The following is a 19,990-nucleotide window of genomic DNA, read 5'->3' as shown; positions in this document are numbered from 1 at the left end:
AAGGCTTATGAAGGACGAGCACCTGCTTCTTTGCAGACCAGGATCCAGATCAAGATGGGATGGTTCCTGCTCCCTTTTGGATAGACCAGAAGGATTTGCAAAAGACAGAGACCAAGTATATTTAAGGTTTGAGTTGGTGTATGCCAGACTCCCTCCAAAATTTCCTGCACAGAGACCCACAGTCTGCAGCCCACAGGACTGAGAATGTCTGTCAACACTGTGACTCAAAGAAGGAATAAAATTTCACTCAAGCTTAATAGGTTTAGCTAATAGATTTAAAATTTGTATAAATAAATGTCAGATTAAGCTGAAAACAAAATCTTTGCATATCTTTGACTTGTTATCTCTAAAAAATTATACAGGTAGCTCAAAAAGCTTCTAGTCTCTGGGAAAGAAAGAAGGATTTACATTTATTTATTTTAATGGTTTTCTATGTGATCTGAGAAGTTGTGGCTCAAGGAGCTCAGCTGGCTGAAATAAAACAACATGCTTCTGAGGATGCAGCTATATTAGTTTCTTGGGGCTAAAATGCAAGTTGTAAAAGACCCTATGAAAAAGATTTAGCATCAGCTACTGGTGGAGGTGCACTGTAGTGAAAAGTATATTCAAACTACTCCAAACTTCAAAAATGAAGTCACAGAAAATACATATTTTGAAGTAAAATATTTTTAACAATAAATCAGTCATGTCACAAGCCATGATGGCATTTTGGTGATGAAAGAAATGCAGCTTGCGTGTCATTCATAACTGCGTTAGGCTTTCCTCCAGAGAGATAAAGGAAAAAAAATATTTCCTCCAGGGAGAGAAAGAGAAAAGACATTTCAGTTTCTTTACAGCCTAAAAGACAAATAGAAAGTAAACAGAGAATTTATCATGTGCAAATACAGAATATATGTAGTCAAGGAGCACAACAGTATGGACACTGGCCCAGAGAGCTTCTTTCTCACGTTAACCACAGAGTCCATGCAGAACCCAAATTGAACAACTTGAGGGATATAGGTCAATACAGCTACTCCTGGTAGCTCACTAATTATATTATTTCTTCTAAAAATGTAAGAACATTTTTGTGGGCATTCAGTTTTCAGAGGAAGCCACATACTCCAAAAGGAGTTGGATTTAAACTTTGCAAAGTCCTCTAATGCTGGAACAGTTTGGTGCAGCATTCTGAAAACTTGTTTGGATTTAGAAATTATTTAATTAATTAAATCATTAATTAAGTTCAAGAAGTAACTAATATCTAAAATAATTCACACCAGCTTCTTAGGACACTTTAGGTAATTAAGATAATGCAACTGAAATTTCCCTAATTTCCTCTTTTTTTTTTTTTTTTAAATGATAATACAAAACACAATCAAATGCTTGGGGGGTAAGTGGATTTTTTTTCATTTTGGTTTATAAAGGCCAACACTAAACCAGGTAATTGCTGAGTAATACATAATTAGCTGTTACTCACATAAAAAGCTCTTTTCTTGTTTTCCAATCAGCTTTCTTTTTGGCAGGAGGACTTGTCTCTCATTCCCAGGACAGCCCAGCCCACAATACACAGTACTAGTCATAGTAAAAACATGATTTCTCCTAGCAAAAGCATGATTTCTAAGAGGCAGCAAATTCAGAGGGGGAATGAGATGTATGAACCAGCAGGAATGGCATTTTTACAAAGCTGTTGGATACAAACTTCAGTCCAGCTCACCTGTCCCCAGAGACCAGCTCTTAGCCCCAAAGCACATCATGAACTAAGCAGATATACACACACACAGGGTGGCTGCTATGCACAGGTGCATGAACACAGCAGGAGATTCTTCCAGGTACTTGGTAGTACTTTGTGCATCTGAGTTTGGAAATGGCTCCAAGAGATTTGAAAGTTTAGCAGTAACTTTAGCAGAGGAAACAGTCCACACACTAAAAAAGAACTGAAACCAGAATGAAATAGTTAACGATATAACTGCTCAACTCAGATTTTCTTTTTCATTCTCTAATTCCTATTGTTCTTTGGCTTGCTCCCAGGTTTCTATCAGCTTCTGACACAAAATCTCACTGATGAGGAAAAAAACTGTTCCAACAGAGATGTAAAAAAAAATCAGATTTATTCTGTCACCTGCACTGCATGTCAGGACCAAGCTGTGAGTAGGCATGGATAGAGACATTAAAAAAAACATCCATGAAAATTAACAAGAGTTCTTCCAGAAGAAGGAACAGTAGCCACATCTCTGGTCAAATCCTCTTTCACGGCTTTATAATGGGTGAGATACGATACATAACCTACAACAAACCAACATTTCCCTCTCTGTTAACTGAGACCCCTTCAAGACCTTCCAGCTGAAATTTGAGAAATCCACATTTAACACAAAGCTTGCTGATCTGTTGACAAGAATCAGATTCACCCAGGCAATGTTTGTGTGTCCACAAGATTCCACCATTGGATATTCATTTAGCAGTAGATTATAGGTGCAGTACTACTTAACACTGTGCACTACCAAGCTGTGCACAGCACAGTGATCCACTTAATACTGTTAATATTGGCTTCAGGCTGCAGCAAAAGGCACCTGGCTTGTGCATGTTTTAAGGCAAGAACTAAATGGAAGTGTTTGTGAAGTGCACCAAAAAAAAAAGAAATAAAATATATATATATATATATATATATATATATATATATATATATATATAAATGTTTTGGAAATCAGGTCTCAGGGTCACACATTGCTGCTGTTCAGTTCAGGTGTATTCTATTACAGTGAGGCAGTAAGGAACTGAAGCAATTTGCACTGAAAGAGATTTGCAGCACAAGACCGTGGAAATGAGAGAAGGAGAAGGTCATGAAGACCACCTCTTTGGCAACAGATGCACAAAGCTGCTGGACTGGACTGACCTCCCAAAAGTTAAAAGGGAATTCCAGGTCACTTTGTGAGGTAGTTGAAGTTGCTTGCCCGTCATCAGCAGAACATTCTATTTCATTCTCTTTGATTGTTTCTCTGGGCTGCACAGCAGCTCTCCATTGCCTCATGTTTCATAGGTATATCAATAATATGGAAGTATAATTTCTACTTAGTACACGTAGAGAAGCCACATAATCAGTGTGAAAACATAGTGTTTTGGGAAATCAAAACCCAAGCAGTAAAGCTCCATGGGCTGGGATATATGCAATAGAATATATTGCTGAGGCAGGAAGGATTTGGGTTACCACTGAAGAAAAACAAAACAACAACAACAAAAAAAAACCAACCAAGGATGGAGAATACAGAAAGTGAAAACTCCCTGTCCTCCTGCATTTCTGAAAACTCACAACCTTATGTGCCATAATCAGCTCTGGGGTAAAGGGAAGATTTTAGCAAAGATGATGGAAAGGAGATGGCCCTGGTCTGCTTGTGAACTGGGTTTTCATCCCACTTGCATAAATGCTTTTGGCTGAATTTGCTCTCAAAGTAGCTTTCCCAACTTGCTCACCTGGCTAAGCCACCACACACTGTACTGTCCATTAGGAGTCTTGGGATGCTCAGATGGGTTAAGTGGCAGATCCAGAATTGTGAGGACCAAAAAAGTCTTGTATGATAAGCAGCGAGCAATGACAAGCACAAACTAGTTCCTGAGTTCCCAGAACGTAAAGTTTGAAAGGAATAGTTTATAATGAACTTCATTATAGTTTGACTTCGGGTAAATACTTGATTAAAGAAGACATTATAACCTGTAAGCTTTGTTATTTTCTTTTTGTAAGATACAGGTTTAGATATCACTTATTTTTCCTCACACGTTATTTATTGTTAATCATGAACACATTCAATGTAAACTGAGGAATCACTGCGTTATCCTATACTAACAGTGAGATATTAGCTCAGGGAAATAGAAATCCAGCAATTTAGCTTCTGTGACAAAGTGGGAAGAAATTTGACCCCCATGGTCATGGTAGCTGCCTTGGCTGGGAAAAATTGATTTGAGATGCTGCTTTAGCACAGATTTCCTATTTTGTTTTGGGTAAGCCAATTTCCAGCACCTTCCTACCTCCATGCCCAGGTCTTTATAGCACTGAGGAGGGGTCTGATCAGCAGAATGGAACAAGGAGAAATGAAGTTTTTCATTTACCTCATCAGTGAGCAGGAGCGAGTTCTTCCCAAAAAAACCTCTTTGTGTCCACATGTGGGAGGCTGTGTCCCCCACTGGGCCTCAAAGGATTCTGTCTTTCTCGGCCACAGTAGCTAAGAAGGGAACTAATTCTGTTATGGGTATCCGTGCACTGATAACCATGCTTAAAACTCACATTGATTTTACACAGAACATCAAATGGACTTTGAATGCTGATGAAGTGGTTTTCTACTACCAATCTGTGCTGCTGGGTAGGGAATTATTAACGCTAAAATATCTAAGTATTCCAGAGCAAATTTCAACATTTTTTGCCTTGAGGATCATCTTGTAGATGATGTAAGATAATATCGCTTCACTATTTCTATTTTTATCTCCACCAGTGCTGAATCTGACCTAAAAATTTCATATGGGATATTTGTGCTAGCTACAAGACGTTATTTTTAATCAGTGTGTGTGTATCTCTTTGTAAGATTAGCTCACATTCTGCTGGTAAAACCACTGAAACGTATTTATTACACAGCATCAAAACCGTTTCATACCAAGAGCACCTCCTCAGGCATGCCTACTCAGGGCATGTGGAAATAGGAATTGCTGGGTAGTCCTTTAAAAGGTTCCACTTTTGGATAAATCTACATTCAAGGCAAATTGGTCTATGTGGCTAAACTCCAATTCTAAACTCCCAGCCAGATCTGCTGTTAAAATCCACCTCTGAAAGGCTGTGCTGCACAGGCCACCGGCACGTTCTGCAGCACCTGGGTGTCTCTTAGCCCATTCTGCTCTCCCCTTTTCCATCTCTCCAGACATCTCCCAGTGAACAAAGGGAGTGATGCTGGTCAACCTTTGGCTGTTCACTCCATCTTCCCACTGCTGGAATTTTTGGCCACCCCTCTCTGATCCATGCAGAGCCACTGGAGAGCCATCAGTATATGGATACCTAGGATTTAAGTGGGAAGGGGCTTTATGAGGCTCTTGATCTAGTTCTGCACTACTGCAAATAAATGTTTCCTATTATTCTGAGCCAGGTGACCTGCAAAGATAAAGTTCTGTTAGTAGAAACACATTGATTAACATCAGTTGGGGATGTGCCTTTAAGAAGTGCAGAAAATTGAGATTTAAGATCAAAACAGCAAGTGCATAGTGCTTTCCTGTACTTAAACCGAATCAATAAAAAGAAACATGCAGCTGGAGGAAAGCTAGCTTGATACAATCACGGTAAATTAGAACTCGTTTAAGGCAATGGACGGCATATTTTCTTCTTCTGAATTGGGTTTCTCAAATATTGACAGACCCAGTAAGGCACGAATCAACTCCTTTGTGAACTATTAATTATATATATTGCTGATGAATAATCATTTAATTACCATAATGGGAGGTTCAATGAAAAGGCTGTCTACCAAGTGCACTGGACCTAAAAATAGCAGTAGCTTTTCCACCACGAGGCTTCGCATCAAAACGCTATTGCTCAACTCCTGGTCTCACCACTTGTTACTCTGCTTGGCCAACATGGTGCTTGGCTGAGAGTTTTCCCCCTGCACCACTGCAGTCGTGCCATATATCACTCCTCTAAGGCACAGTGACAAGGGTTTTGTAAGGATTACCTGAATCAGTTCATCAAGCTCTGTCGCATTCACGCAGGAATGCTGAGATACGAACGTCTGCTTCTGAATCACAATGGTGGCTCTCTGGGTGGTTTCATGAGGCTGCTCCAGGGCTTTAAACACCGTGGCTCCTATTATTAAATACACGACTACCACCAGAAAAATTGTTGAGACTGTCTTCCATTTCATAACATTGATAGCCGAATCACTTTCCTCCCGTGAAGAGAGCACGGTAGGCTTGGTAGAAAATGATAACCTTGGTTTGGAGTTCTGAGTGGCCGATTTGGGATCCAGCAAGTCAGGTGCCGCCACTAACAAAGCAGAAAAAAAAGAAAGTTAATTTTTATGGGGCTGGTCAACTTACGTTCACCGAGCTCCCTTGTCACCAAGAGACTGCAGGAATTCTGCTTCTTCCAGCCACAGTTCTTACAGAGTTGAATCTTTCACTTAAATCCCAAACTGTTACAACACCACTGCTCTGAGTAGTATCATCCATTTACACTTGCACACATCTGCAATACCTTCTATGTCTATGTATGTCCCTTTATCACACTCAATCACCTGCAAAATACAGGATATCCCCTATGCCTGTTGCATCTCTTTAAATTCATGTAAGGTGGCATTTTACTGCAGAGATTCTTTACATCTTCTGCTGCCTTAAGCATTGCTAAGCAGCTTTCCGGCTGTATTTCCTCAGCATTACAGAAGTAGCAGAAAAATACAAATCCCTCTTTCTTGTGCCTTGTCCGTCCTGCACTCCAACAGGAGCTCTCTTACAGCAGTTGCATGATCACTTTGCAACTCCCCAGATAAGACCATAAAATCAAGACGCCGTTCCTCATACCGGCCGTAGAGTGTTAACTGCGTATTGATTAAATCGTTCAGAAAATACCAGTAAGACACACGTGTACTTACAGGAAAAGTCAACCATTTGTTAAGCGTGTATTTTTATTTACAGCTACAAAAACCCACAGGGTTAGGAAAAGAGCAGCTGAGTGTGTTATCGAGTATCTCTATAACTCATGTGACTACCAGCAACTACACAGGAACTAAAAAAAATCCACCACATCAAGTGCAGGTTAAGGTCTTCTGTGGGATGATGGCCACGGCAGCTGACTGCAGAAGCTATATTTAAATTGTTCGGAATTACATTTCGAATGGCCGCAACACCGCGCTCCGCTGCCGGTGGGAAGAGCCCAGCTGTAAAGCCAGAAGGAGACGTTGCGGGGTTGGGACCTGACCCACACCAAGGGGCACCCCAGGGCTGGGAATGGGGCGCGGGCGAGCGAGACAGCCCCCTGCCCAGGCCAAGGCGACCCCGGGCACCGTACAGCCTGCCCACACCAGAGCGGACGGCTCACCCCGATCCCGCTCACAGCCGAAGGCTGCGCCCCGCACACCGCTGCCCACCCCCGGGGGCTGGGCGTACCCCCACCGACACCCCAACCTCACCCATCTGGGAATGGGCACGGCATCCCCCGCACCCCACGCCTTGCCGTGGGGCCGGGCACCGGCGGGCGGGGGGACACCGGCGCTGTCCCCCGGCGACCCCCGAGCCCCGGGGCCGGTGCCGATGCCGCTCCCTCCCGGCCGGCTCCGCCGCGGCGAACAAAGGAGCGGGCACCGGGCACCGCCGCCGGCCCCGTCGCCCGTTCCCCGTGACCGGCGCTGGGCGCCCGAGGAGCCGCCGCGGCCGGGGATGCTCCGCGGGGCGGGGGCGAGGCGCGGCGAGGGACCGGGAGCGGGAGCGGGGAGGGCAGGAGGGGAGGGCAGCCAGGCAAGGTACAAAGCGCATGCAGCATCCGCAGGGCTGGGAGCGGGGAGGCACGCCATTGTGCTCGTACTCACTTCTTATTTACCGACCCGGTGCCCTCTCCTCGCTCCACGGGCAGGCATTTTTTCAGGGCTCGGGGAGCTACAGTTAGCGCAAATTACAAAGGAAGGAGGAGAAGGAGAGGAGGGAGAGGAGGAGGCTGGCGGCTGGCTCGGCAGCGGCAGGGGCGGGCAGGCTGGCGGCGCGGCTCCCGCGGGCTCCCCCCGGCCCCGGGGCGTGCGAGGTGCCTCACGCCGCGCATCGCGCATCGCACATCGCGGCGTGAGTGTGTGTGTGCGCGCGTGTGTGCATGCGTGTGAGCGGGTGTATGTGCATGCGCGTGTGTCCGTGCGTGCCCGCCTGTCTGTGTGCCCGTGGGCGTGCGGAGCGGCCCGAGCCCTTTTGTGGGGCTGTTCCCCCCCCCCCCCCTCTATTCCCCCTCCCCACCCCGCCGCAGGCAGGGCAGACACCGCAGGGGGACACGCGGAGCTTTCGGTGGGGAGGGCGGCGGGAGGACCCAGCCGCGGGGCAGCACCCCTGGCGCCCCTCCGCCAAGTCCGGGTCGGTCATCGGGCTTTGCGGGAGGTAACGAGGGGAACCTGGGGCGGCAGCCGTCCCCACACCCGCTTCCATTTTAGCCCGGTGGATGCATCGGAACTGCTGCTTGTGCCGCGGACTCCAGCACCAAGATGCCTGAATTGTCCTCGGTTTTAGCCAAGAGCTAAATCTCCGCTTCCCGGTCATCAATCACATGTAAGCATCCTCCCTGTGGCACACTGAGGTGATGAACTCACCTAAAAGGCAGGAGAGCGTTTACCAGGAGGACCCAAAACATGCCTCTAAACGCGGCTCTCTAAAAAGTCTCCTCAAACAGGTACAAAAATTAGTCATGGTAACAAATGAGTGTAGGTTGCAAGTATCTAACGCCTGGAGGTTGTGTCTGCAAAATAGCCAAAGGCAGTCATTCTTCGGGTGCTTAATGGGCTATAATCCTGCTCAAATCAGCAGCTCCATCAGCAAACGCTTTAGAATCCACTTATTTTAACACGTCTCTGTATAAATGTGACGTGATATAAATGAGTGCAATGCCGAGTTCCTCGGGACTCCCATTTTAACAGTATCAATCACACCAGCTCTCCTGGCCTACCCACAGCTCTGTGTGTCTGTCTCATACAGAGCCTTCCCCTGCTCCCTATCCCACCAGCACAACCAGAAGAGCATGCGTTGAGTAATGGGGTGCTGGGCACAGCCCAGGAAATCTCACTGCAAATGGTCCCTCTATCACAAGGAGGACTTGATTGAGTCACGTCCCAATCCTCCAGCAACAGAAGATAAGCAAAACTCCTGCTCCTACACCCTAACACTCATTCACTCAAGCAGCACCAGAAGCCAGACCTCTGAAGCTTGGAGATTCAAGCTGGAACTCTTTTTATACAAAAAAAAAAGAGATCATTATCTTCCACCCTTCTTGCAAAATGATGTCTCAGTCACAAACATATGTAAACACTCTCTGGTCCTACCTCATGGAAAAGAATCATCCCATAAGATTTCTTCCAGCATCCTATGGGAACACAGGCATGAGCCTTTTCCTGTACACTGAGCTGAGTCTGTGTAAGATATTGTGGAAAATACTACTACACGCCTTTCTTTAGCAATCTAAATATTTGGAATACAATTTTGTTTTTCCTTGAGTGGAGGAATTATTATTAAATGTTGAGAAAGGGTCAGACTTACTGCCTACAACTGGAAAGCAGTGGGAAGCCTCCCAACAGCTTTGGCAGAGTTTGAGTCAGGCCTTCAATTCAGGCATATGACCAAGCCGGTGGGAGCCATTTTGAGCAGCAGCAGAGATCTACTCCAGGAAGAACTGTATTGGTACCCTACCTCTAACAGCTGAAAGCTGGCCTGTGAAAGTAATTATTGCAATTAATTACCTAGGAAACATCTCAAATATCTACTTTGAACAGGCTGGTATTTTCTACCCATCGTGATCATAGCGACAGGCTTCAGCTAGAGCTCACTGCTTGCTTAGAATGGATTTGGAGCCACAGAACCACAGAATCACAGAATTGTAGGGGTTGGAAGGGACCTCTAGAGATCATCGAGTCCAACCCCCTGCCAAAGCAGGCTCCCTACACCACGTCGCACAGGTAGGCGTCCAGGCGGGTCTTGAACATCTCCAGAGAAGGAGACTCCACCACCTCCCTTGGCAGCCTGTTCCAGTGCTCCATCACCCTTACCGTAAAGAAGTTCTTCCGCACATTCTTGCGGAACTTCCTATGCTGTACTTTCATCCCATTACCCCTAGTCCTGTCCCCACGCACTACTGAAAAGAGACCAGCCTCACCACTATGGCTCCCACACCTCAGGTATTTATAAACCTGGATCAAGTCCCCTCTCAGCCTTCTTTCCTCAAGGCTAAACAGACCCAGTTCCCAAAGTCTCTCCTCATAGGGGAGATGCTCCAGGCCCTTCACCATCTTTGTGGCCCTCCGCTGGACTCTTTCCAAGAGATCCCTGTCTTTTTTGTACTGGGGAGCCCAGAACTGGACACAATATTCCAGATGAGGCCTCACCAGGGAAGAGTAGAGGGGGAGGATCACCTCCCTCGACCTGCTGGACACGCTCTTTTTAATACACCCCAGTATGCCATTGGCTTTTTTGGCTACAAGGGCACACTGCTGGCTCATGGTCAATCTGTTGTCCACCAGGACGCCCAGGTCCCTCTCAGCAGAGCTCCTCTCCAGCAGGTCTTCTCCCAGCCTGTACTGGTGCATGCAATTATTTCTACCCAGGTGCAAGACTCTACACTTGCTTTTGTTAAACCTCATCCGGTTTCTTACTGCACAGCTCTCCAGCCTGTCCAGGCTGAATGTGTGCTGAATGGCAGCACAGCCTTCAGGCATGTCAGCCAATCCTCCCAACTTCGTGTCATCAGCAGACTTGCTGAGGGTGGTCACTATCCCCTCATCAAGGTCGTTGATGAAGATGTTGAACAAGATCAGACCCAGTAAGAAAATGATTGGAAAAGACCACTAAGATCACCTAGTCCAACTCTAACACACCCCCACCATGCCCACTGACCACATCTCTCAGTGCCACATCTAAACATTTCTTGAACACCTCTAGGGACCGTGACTCCACCACCTCCCTGGGCAGCCTGTGCCACTGCTTCACTACTCCTTCTGAGAAGAAAAGTTTTCTGTATCCAACCTGAACCTCCCCTGGAGCAACTTGACACCATTCCCTCTCATTCTATCACTGCTATCTGGGAGAAGAGGCTGATACCCACCTCACCACCACCTCCTTTCACAGAGCTGTGGAGGATGATTAGGTCTCCCCCAAGCCTCCTCTTCTCTAGACTAAACAATCCCAGTTCCCTGAGCCTCTTCCCATAAGACCTGTATTCCAGGTTTTTTACCAGCCTTATTACCTTTCCACTGGACATGCTCCAGGGCCTCGATTTCTTTCTTGAACAGAGGAGCCCAAAACAAAACTTAGGCTTTGTATTCTCACTTTTACTAGTGATACAAGCAGTCCATATATGGTACTTCTAATGACAGGTAATTTCCAGTTCATCAAGTATTTCTTTCTGTGATGTAGAACAAAAGCTATGCTATGTGGCAAATCCCATGTCCTTAATGCCTTATATAGCACCAGTATTTAATCCATAGTGTCACACCCTCTGATATTTTTATTGTAATGTACACCACAAGTTTGAATATTGTGGTGACCTTTCTGACCTCAAGTTTGGAACTGAAATTCAAACAGTTTGAGGTGTCAGACCTGTACCAGTCCTGAACTTTTCTAAACAAACACACATTAATACACATTCAGTGTATTACTGACAAAGCATACCACCAGCTAACATGGGCAAGATTAAGTAATAAAAGGGGTTACAACACAGAGCTCCAGCATTGCAAGCAAATGGGCATACTGCTGTGCCAAAGAGGCTTATGTTAGCAAACTAAAAGAAAAAATCTTAAATGCTTACAAGACCAAGGTTCATCTATTTCATACTAATGTGAGAGGTTCATAAAGTACAGGACTATCAGAAGCCATCTAAAAATCTCTTGGCATGAGCTTGGGATGGCCACATGACTCACAGAGTAGTTATGGGAAGCTGCTCAGTGCTTTGAAATGTTAAAAGCAGGCACAGCAGAGGGGAGCAGGCACAGGAAATCTCTGTGACTTGATAAACACAGCAATTGCATATTCATACATGTAAAAGCTGTAGATGACCTAAGCATAGACTTGACAGGACAAGAGCACACATGTAAGGAAATAGTTATTCCAAAAGCATATCTCCCTAGAAAGTTAAAATAATAATAATAATAATAAAAAAAATAAAAATAATTTTTAAAAAGACTGTAAAAAATTTCCTTATCTGTTGTTATTTTCTGTTCTTTTCAGCTCAGAAGCCATCCTCTCCCTTCAAGGTCAGGAAAAGCACTTTGTGCCAAAGCATGAGGTTCCTCCAGAACCCAGCTGCTGGGTTCACCAAATTTTGTTCTCCTCCAATCAGCTGCACAAGAGGAGGCATCCCAGCTTCTAGTCTTTATTTAATTGCCAAGGACTTCTGCATCCCTAAGAAACACAACTTTATGCACAGCTCACAGTGAAGGTATTTTCCTCATGCTTACTTGCAACATAAGGCCATCTCTGGGTTTCTTTGCAGAAACAAAGGTTTCCCTAACTGCTGTACCCTGGAGGGAAGCATGGAGAAGGCTCAGAGAGGGCCTCAGTATATTTGGGCACACAGGTGGTAATTTAGACCCTGTTCTTCCCACAACTGCTGCAGAGAAGGTGGACTACACCAGTCTGGAAAATACCTGCATGTAGCTTTGCTGTATGTGCTCAGGCATGCAAGTACTTCACTGATCTCAGCAGGCAATTGCTGCTCTTAGATGTGCACATATTTGTGTTGCCGCAGTGAGAGCCACTGATTGTGCAACGCATCACTAGGGGCTTCAGGCCTTAATAAGGGTTTTGGGTATTGCTGTGGGCTCACTATCTTGTCCTAGAAAGGAAAGGACAATTCCTCATGCTAGGAGAACAGAAACCTCTGCTTCTTAGAACAGGCCAAGCCACAGACCCAGACTGAGGGTAAACTTTCACTTGTGCTATTTTACTACAAGAGAGCCCAGCAGAAATATTTACTGAGTTCATTTTCAGACTCCTTTTACTTATTCAGCAGAACTTAAAGTAACTCATCTCTTGACTTCCTCAGAGACACTAAAAGATCTCTGACAGTTCTTTATGGATAATTATGACATTAGGGCCATGCCATGTTACTGTATTCTGCAATTAAGCCATTAGCTACATCCTGCCATGGGAATTTACACTGAACAGGGAGATAATCACAGAATCATTAAGGTTGGAAAAGACCTCCAAGATCATCCAGCCCAACTGTCCACCTACCAAAATACAACATCTGAATGTTTCTTGAACACCTCCAGGGATGGTCGTTCCATCACCTTCCTGGTCAGCTTGTTCCAGTGCCTAACCACTCTTTTGGAGAATAAATTTTTCCTAATGTCCAACCTGAATCTCCCCTGGTGTAACTTGAGGCCATTGCCTCTTATCCTATCTCTAGTTACACAGGGAAAGAGGCCAACTCCCATCTCACCACAGCCTCCTTTCAGGTAGAGCGCAATAAGGTCTCCCCTAAGCCTCCTCTTCCCTAGACTGAACAATTCCAGTTCCTTCAGCTGCTCCTCATAGACCTGTGCTCCAGTCCACTCACAGCTTTGTTGCCCTTCTCTGGACATGTTCCAAGGTCTCAATGTCTTTCTTGTAGTGAGAGGCCCAAAACTGAACGTAGTAATCACGCTGCAGCCTCACCAGTGCTGAGTACAGAGGGATGATCACTTCCCTGTTCCTACTGGCAACACTATTTCTGATGCAGTTCAGGATGTCACTGGCTTTCTTGGCCACCTGGGCACACTGCTGGCTCCCATTCAGCTGAACATCGACCAACACCTCCAGCTCCATTTCTTCCACACGGTCTTTCAGCCACTCTGCACCAAGTGTTGCCTGGGGTTGTTGTGGCCAAAGTGCAGGAACTGGCACTTGGTCTTATTGAATTTCATTGTATTGGCCTCGCCCCAGAAATCCAACCTGCCCAGATCCCTCTGTAGGGCCTTCTGACCTCCAAACAGACGAAGGCTTCCTCCTAACTTGGTGTCATCTGCAAACTTAATGAGGGTGCACTCAGTCCCTTTGTCCAAGTCATCAGTAAAGATACTGAAAAGGACAAATTGCAGTATCACCCCCTGGGTAACACCACTCATGACTGGTCACCAGCTAGATTCAACTCCATTCACCACCACTCTCAAGGCCTGGCCCTCAAGCCAGTTCCCTATCCATCAGAGAGAATACCTGTCCAAGCCATGGACTGCCAGCTTCTCCAGAATACTGTGTCAAAGGCTTTGTCAATGGCATGCAGCCCACTGTCCTTTGAGCAGACAAGAGAGTGGGGACCCAGGGGCTGCAGGTGCTGTGCATGCTCCAGTGGCATCAAGCTCCTTTATCCACACTTGTGCTCTCTCTGGGCCTCTCAATACCTTCTTTCCTACTAGCTGCTCTCCCTGATCAAACACATGCTTACATAAAAGAAATAACCTTCAGCATGGCTATTGCAAAGCTGATTAAAGACTACTTACATTACCACTGCATCCATCAGTCTGCAACATTTAAAAATACGTGACCACTTTTAATTTCCATTTTTAAATGAGTTAAACATTATGTACTGCAACTTGAATATTTATTAGTGAGTTCTACCTACCTTGAGTATGTGTTTTACAGTGTTATGAATTATTTGTTCAGTGGAAAAGTCATCATTGCTCACCTCATCAATTCATAGAAAAAATGTTTACATGTGCCCATCTATTATCATACAGCTCAGTTGTCAGTTTTAATTAGGCTCTAATTCTTTCCAGCGCTAGTAATTCTTATCTATTTATCCATGTGTGGCAAGTGGGAAGTTGTTTTAGAATCCATAAAGTACTCACTGCTGTAATTAATATTGCGAATGTGTATTTTTCTTCACTGGCTTGCAAATCTCCCAGTGGGTTTCCTCCCTGCCTGCATCATGTTACCAGATCTAATGGGATTTATTTGTCACATGTCCTGCCACTGTTTTTTTGTATTTGCTTTCACAAATCTGTTATGCTTGGACAGCTTCAGAGGCAACAATTATAATTAACTTTTCAATGCCATTCTCATCAATGATAAATGTGAGTTGCCATATGTCACCTTTATTAAGGTTTATTTATGCACAGGATAAACTTACTACTACTTAGAATTAGTAATTTCCTTGAGGGATTTCAATGTTGCTTTGGGTTGATTACAAATATGTGGGTTTTTTGTAATCATCCAGATGTTCTACAAAATTGCTGTTCTGCCATTTATTTTTCATTTTTGCTAGTTGTGGTCTCTTTAAAATAGGAGACTGACAATGGGAATCTCTAGAACTAGTATTTGGCTGTCCACAACCATTAGCAGAAATCATGCAACTGCCCTTTTAGATTTTCATGACACAGCTGGATGACTTATGACATGGAAACCTAATCTCTGCATTGCCTCTGTAGAGGAAAAAAAAAGACATGGAATACTTTGAAATAAAGCAAAACGCATATAAGACCACACATGTGAGACTTGACAAGAGAATGGCCAAAGCTCGCCCTAACTCTAAAGTTGGGATTTCTTAAGTAAGCAGGCACTTGCTTTTAAACAATACTTTGTGAATTTGATGTTATATTTGCAAAGTAGCTCATTAACATTTTAAGGCATTCTGAAAACATTTACATAGGTTTTTTACATAAGAATCTATAAATAAAATAAAATACAGTCAGAGGACATTGGAAGTCACCTAAAACGGTGTTAGTGCTCTTTGTGCACAGTAATCCACAAATAACTTTTAGAAGAAATAAAACAAATCAGAGACGAGAGGAGAAAATAGCCCAGGTAGTACCAAATAAATACCATGCAGGGATAATGAAAGAACTTGCTAGCAGGAGTAAAGAATACAAATGAGCAGACGAAAAAGGATAACTTTAAGTATCGTCTACATGTTAAAAAGCAACAGGCTTATTTTACATGGCAGTAATCATAAGAAAAAAAAAATCAATGAAATATATTAATTATTTTCAAATGTGCACAGGAGGCTTAGTTTTCTGGCAGTCTCTTAGCTGCACAGAGATGCATCTGGAAAAGATAGTACAGATTTTTTTATAGAAAAGCAGGCATTTGCTAGTCATTTTTTTAATATATTTTTTTAAATTTCATTACTTGTTCTAAGGATAGACGTCTTATTTTATCTCTTCTCAATTATTTTGTCATTTTTTCCTCCCCCCATGCCAGGCACAAAGCTCACAAATGACACTGTGAAACTAAGCTGTGCACTGATGCTAATGTCAAAATATGGCAGTTGCTAGAGATGGTTATTTAATTCAAAGAAGCCCAGAGTTCCAGCTCTGAAAACTCTGTGCAAAAAATAACTCCTAGATTCACATTTAAGCTCCTAAAAAGAGGTGGAAAAGTTATTTATTTCATATCATATAGAGATGCTGAGAATTAGAGTCTGGCATTCACCAAACAACTTCTTAGCTTTATCTCCAAAAATCGCCTGACCTACTAGTGGCCAAATCTTCCTACTGTAGTAAAGGTGCTATCAGAACAACGCAGACAAGTGTCTGGATCAAAAGTCCAGTGTTCAGCAAGAAAAATGAGCAGCTGTCATTCAGACATACTTTGTGCTGACATTGTTCACTATGCCCACACTTGACCATTTTATGTGTAGACCTCGACATCGTGGGCTTGGTGTTTGAATCCTGGGATGGCAGCTATGGCCAGTGCTGTCAGGAGAGCAGGCTACAGGTTCAGACTCATCCTTTTAGTTCTTAAAGTACTTGTAAACCACTCTTTATTTTTTTCTAGAAAGAAGGTTTCCAGTTTCATTATGTCATCTATGTCAAGCATCCATAGTTCCACTGCTTTGTAAAGTTTCAGCTTTCTATTTTAGTGGTTTAGAGGGAAAATTACAAATTGATGTCAGAAATTATAAAATTTCTGCGAGAGTTCAGCTGCCTGGACATAAAGGATTTTCTATTTCTAAGGTCCTCAGTGCTTTAATATTGTTATCATCACTTACTCAAAAAGACTGCTTGCCCTATAACTTAAGTGAGATTTTACAAAATTATTTATATCAGACTTTTTTTCTAGATTATTTATATTAGCCACAGGTATAGCATAAGTGACCTACTGTAAATAAATAAATAAATAAATAAATATGCAAGCTTTGTCATGTATTTTTGCATTTTTGTTAAAAAAAAGAGAATATACCAACTTAAGAAACAGACCAAGAGAAGTTAATAGAAAAACAACAGAGAACTCAACTCCTGAAATTATTGCTTTCCTAGCTTTGTTTTCTCTCAGAATAACTTCAGATATTAAGGTGGCTACTGCTCAAAAAATTTACTTAAAGCTTCATCCTGTAAGAATATGAGAAGAAACACAACATAAATAGTGAGTGAGGAAGCCTCAGGCTGAAGATTTGCACTATATTCTTTGGGACTTATTGGCAATTTCCTTCTTTATTTTAGAGGGAAGATGTGATGGTTTTTCATACTCACAAAAAATTGGCCATAAAATCTTGGAGAGTCTGCTACAGTCACAGTAGTGTGACTAGTAATGTAGACCTCTGGGGGAAACATCCCCTATTTCTAATTTACAGGGTTGCAGGGAGTAGGTCCTACATCCTGCTGGCAAATCTACACACAGGTATAACAGATGTAAAGGGATATGAATATATCCACAAGCATCCACATGGGTATACTGAGGAAAGTGCCACACGCACTTGGGTTGTGCAGCACGAGGCCAAAATAGTCAGCTCCTGAAGGTAGAACCTCTAAAGCAAGGCACTCAGCATGGCAAGCTAGCTCAAATACAGTACCTGGCATGTTTGTGTCATCTCTTGTTCTGAGTTATCTCTATGACAGCTATTTTTGCTTTTCCTATGCGATTATGCAGGACACAGATGTGACATTTGACTTGGGTAGAGGCACCTATATGCAAAATTGTGATCCTCAAAACCCCCATCTTTTTTAACATCTGTGTAGATCAGTTTTCACCACTTCTACTTCTGGACACAAATGCACTTCCCACCTAGCTGCTTAGCACTAATGTCTTTCTTACGCCCAATTGACCCAGAAAATAGGCCTTCTTTACTTATCTCCTCAGGGGAGTTTGTTTGGAAGGCTTTCCTGGAAGGCTAGCAGAACAAACCTTATGTAAAATGTAGGGACAGTTGCCATTTTCTTTTAAAGCATAAATAAAGGAAAGCTTCTGCTAGTATTAATGCAGTAGTGCAATGACTAGAGAGGAGAGCTCTTTCAGAACATGGAGGGAAGGAAGTGAATTATCGCTTCTGAATAGAGGTTGCCCAGGGAGGTTGTGGATGCCGCATCCCTGGAGGCATTCAAGGCGAGGCCAGATGTGGCTCTGGACAGCCTGATCTGGTGGTTGGTGACCCTGAACAGAGCAGGGGGGTTGAAACCAGATGATCATTGTGGTCCTTTTCAGCCCAGGCCATTCTGTGATTCTATGATCTTTCTCCTTCCTGGAGTGAGCCTGTCACCAGGACTTGCCCAGTTCCACCAGGGTGTGCTTAATACTCACCAATTCCTGAAACATTGCTGGTCTCACGCATGCTGCCCTCTGATTGTGCCTAGTCCCCTGGAAATATGACTGAGCTTTTTGTTGTTCTCACCTGCATACCAGTGCAAAATAAGGTCTACACTTCAGTGTTATAAATGCTAATATTCTTATATGGGTGCTTAGGAAGTTTAAACTCCTTTGCTATCAGCAGAATGAATTTTACTTCAAACAGGTAAATGACCTGCTTACCCCCAGGCCAAGTACTGAGCTCATCATTATGGTTCATCTTCTTACTGAATAAAAGGTTTCTTGAGAGCCAGTTAGCTGCTGGCTTCTGACTGACTCTCTGATGGCAGGAGGGCACTCCAAAGGCATCTTTGTAGAGCAAACACTAACCCATGGCAGGATGCAAGGGGACTGGATCCCAGTAGCAAAGTACTGCAGGGATTATTTTGGAAATTATTTTGGTTCAAGTGCCTACTGCTACATGAAAAAGAGAACACACCTTCATCCCTAACTGAGATTTAACTACAACGTGTTTTTAGTTTCTCATGGCCCTATGCCACTAACAGCAATATTAGCATACAGATTATACCAATTTTTATTCAATTTTTATTTTCAGTCTTAAGAATTTAGTATAACAAATTAATTTTATTTTTAACTAAACACCAGCAACAGATAAGAAAAAAAAATAATCCAGGATGTCTGCAAACCTTAAGTACCTATTCTCTTCCTACATGGCGAATGCTTCAGCCTGTTCTTACAGTCCTGAGCACCCCATGTGTCTCGTCTAGCTTGTAAGATCCAGTCTGGTTACCAGAAAAAGTCAGAGTCCACATGGAAATTAGACTCTACCATCTCTGTTAATCAGAAACTATTCAGTAGTCAACAGAGCAATAGAAAGATGGTAAGAGATCTGAGGCATCTTCTTAGATGCATGACAGTGCTGTAATCTAGCAGGCATTGAACAACTCTCAAGCAATCTCAATTCTTCCTGCACAATTCAAGATATGTGAGGTGGGGAAAGGAGCAAATGAGAGAAACAACACTCCTGGCTTAGTGATTCTGTATTCAATTGGCAGAGGAGGACAAGTTCCTGCTCCAAGGACTGTTCATGCATTTTAACAAGTGACAGTTTCAATGAAAAATCTAAGTGCAGAAACAAAATACATCTGAGCACTTCCACAGATATTTATCACTGCCAGTCATCATCAGCCTTAGTCAGTAAACACCACACCACCACCATCTCACTTTGACTTCTTTACAGATTTTGCCTGTTACACATGAAGACAAACCTGCAAGGATGCTGCAACATGCAGAAAATTCCTGCTGAATCAAACAGGTTAATTAACAGAATTAATCAATTTCAACCACGAGATCAAAGAAACATCCCATCAGATGACTATTTAGAATAACCCAAGAAAGATTAATTTATATACCAGTGTTCTCTTGATCCCAATAGCTTGCTGATGACAGAAGAGTACCCCAAAAAATTATTTCATCATCAATCACTTTCATTAATACTTGAATGCCTGCTGTGTACAAAGGTTGACACATTCCCCTGGTTTTAGACAAGAAAGCTATCTGTCAGTAACCGCTGAACTTCCAGTCACTCAAATGACCACTTGAGGAAGAACATACACAAAATAGCTGCTGTGGTGATTGTTTAAAAGAAGACTTTATATGGAAAAACACAACTTGTTTCTCTTGTAGTTAATAACATTCAAGCCATATATGACAATTACTGATGAACCAGCAGCAACTCCTCCTTCAGTGTATTCCTTGCAGACTAAATAAACTAATATACTTCCAGATTATCTACAAGTGCTACATTTAGCCACTAGCA

General features: G+C 43.4%; 1 protein-coding gene across 3 annotated transcripts in view; it reads right to left on the bottom strand.

Moving 5' to 3' along the window:
- Window positions 1-19,990, bottom strand: part of KCNK2 (potassium two pore domain channel subfamily K member 2) — a 120,641-nt gene that overhangs the window by 63,398 nt on the left and 37,253 nt on the right. The window contains exons 1-2 of one of the 3 annotated variants that reach the window (XM_015857338.3): window positions 7,521-7,861; window positions 5,673-5,983 (exon numbers count right to left, since the gene is read on the bottom strand). In XM_015857338.3, coding sequence (XP_015712824.1) covers window positions 5,673-5,983; window position 7,521 — 312 coding nt within the window. In that variant the 5' untranslated portion in view covers window positions 7,522-7,861. Of the gene's footprint in view, window positions 1-5,672; window positions 5,984-7,124; window positions 7,144-7,520; window positions 7,862-19,990 lie in introns of those variants that run through there. The other 2 variants (XM_085542931.1, XM_085542930.1) reach the window with 2 other exon arrangements.

Source organism: Coturnix japonica, chromosome 3 (genome assembly GCF_054131305.1).
Source record: "Coturnix japonica strain WE chromosome 3, WE-NBRP24, whole genome shotgun sequence".
NCBI classification, from domain to species: domain Eukaryota; kingdom Metazoa; phylum Chordata; class Aves; order Galliformes; family Phasianidae; genus Coturnix; species Coturnix japonica.
This window is presented reverse-complemented; position numbering and strand designations above follow the sequence as displayed.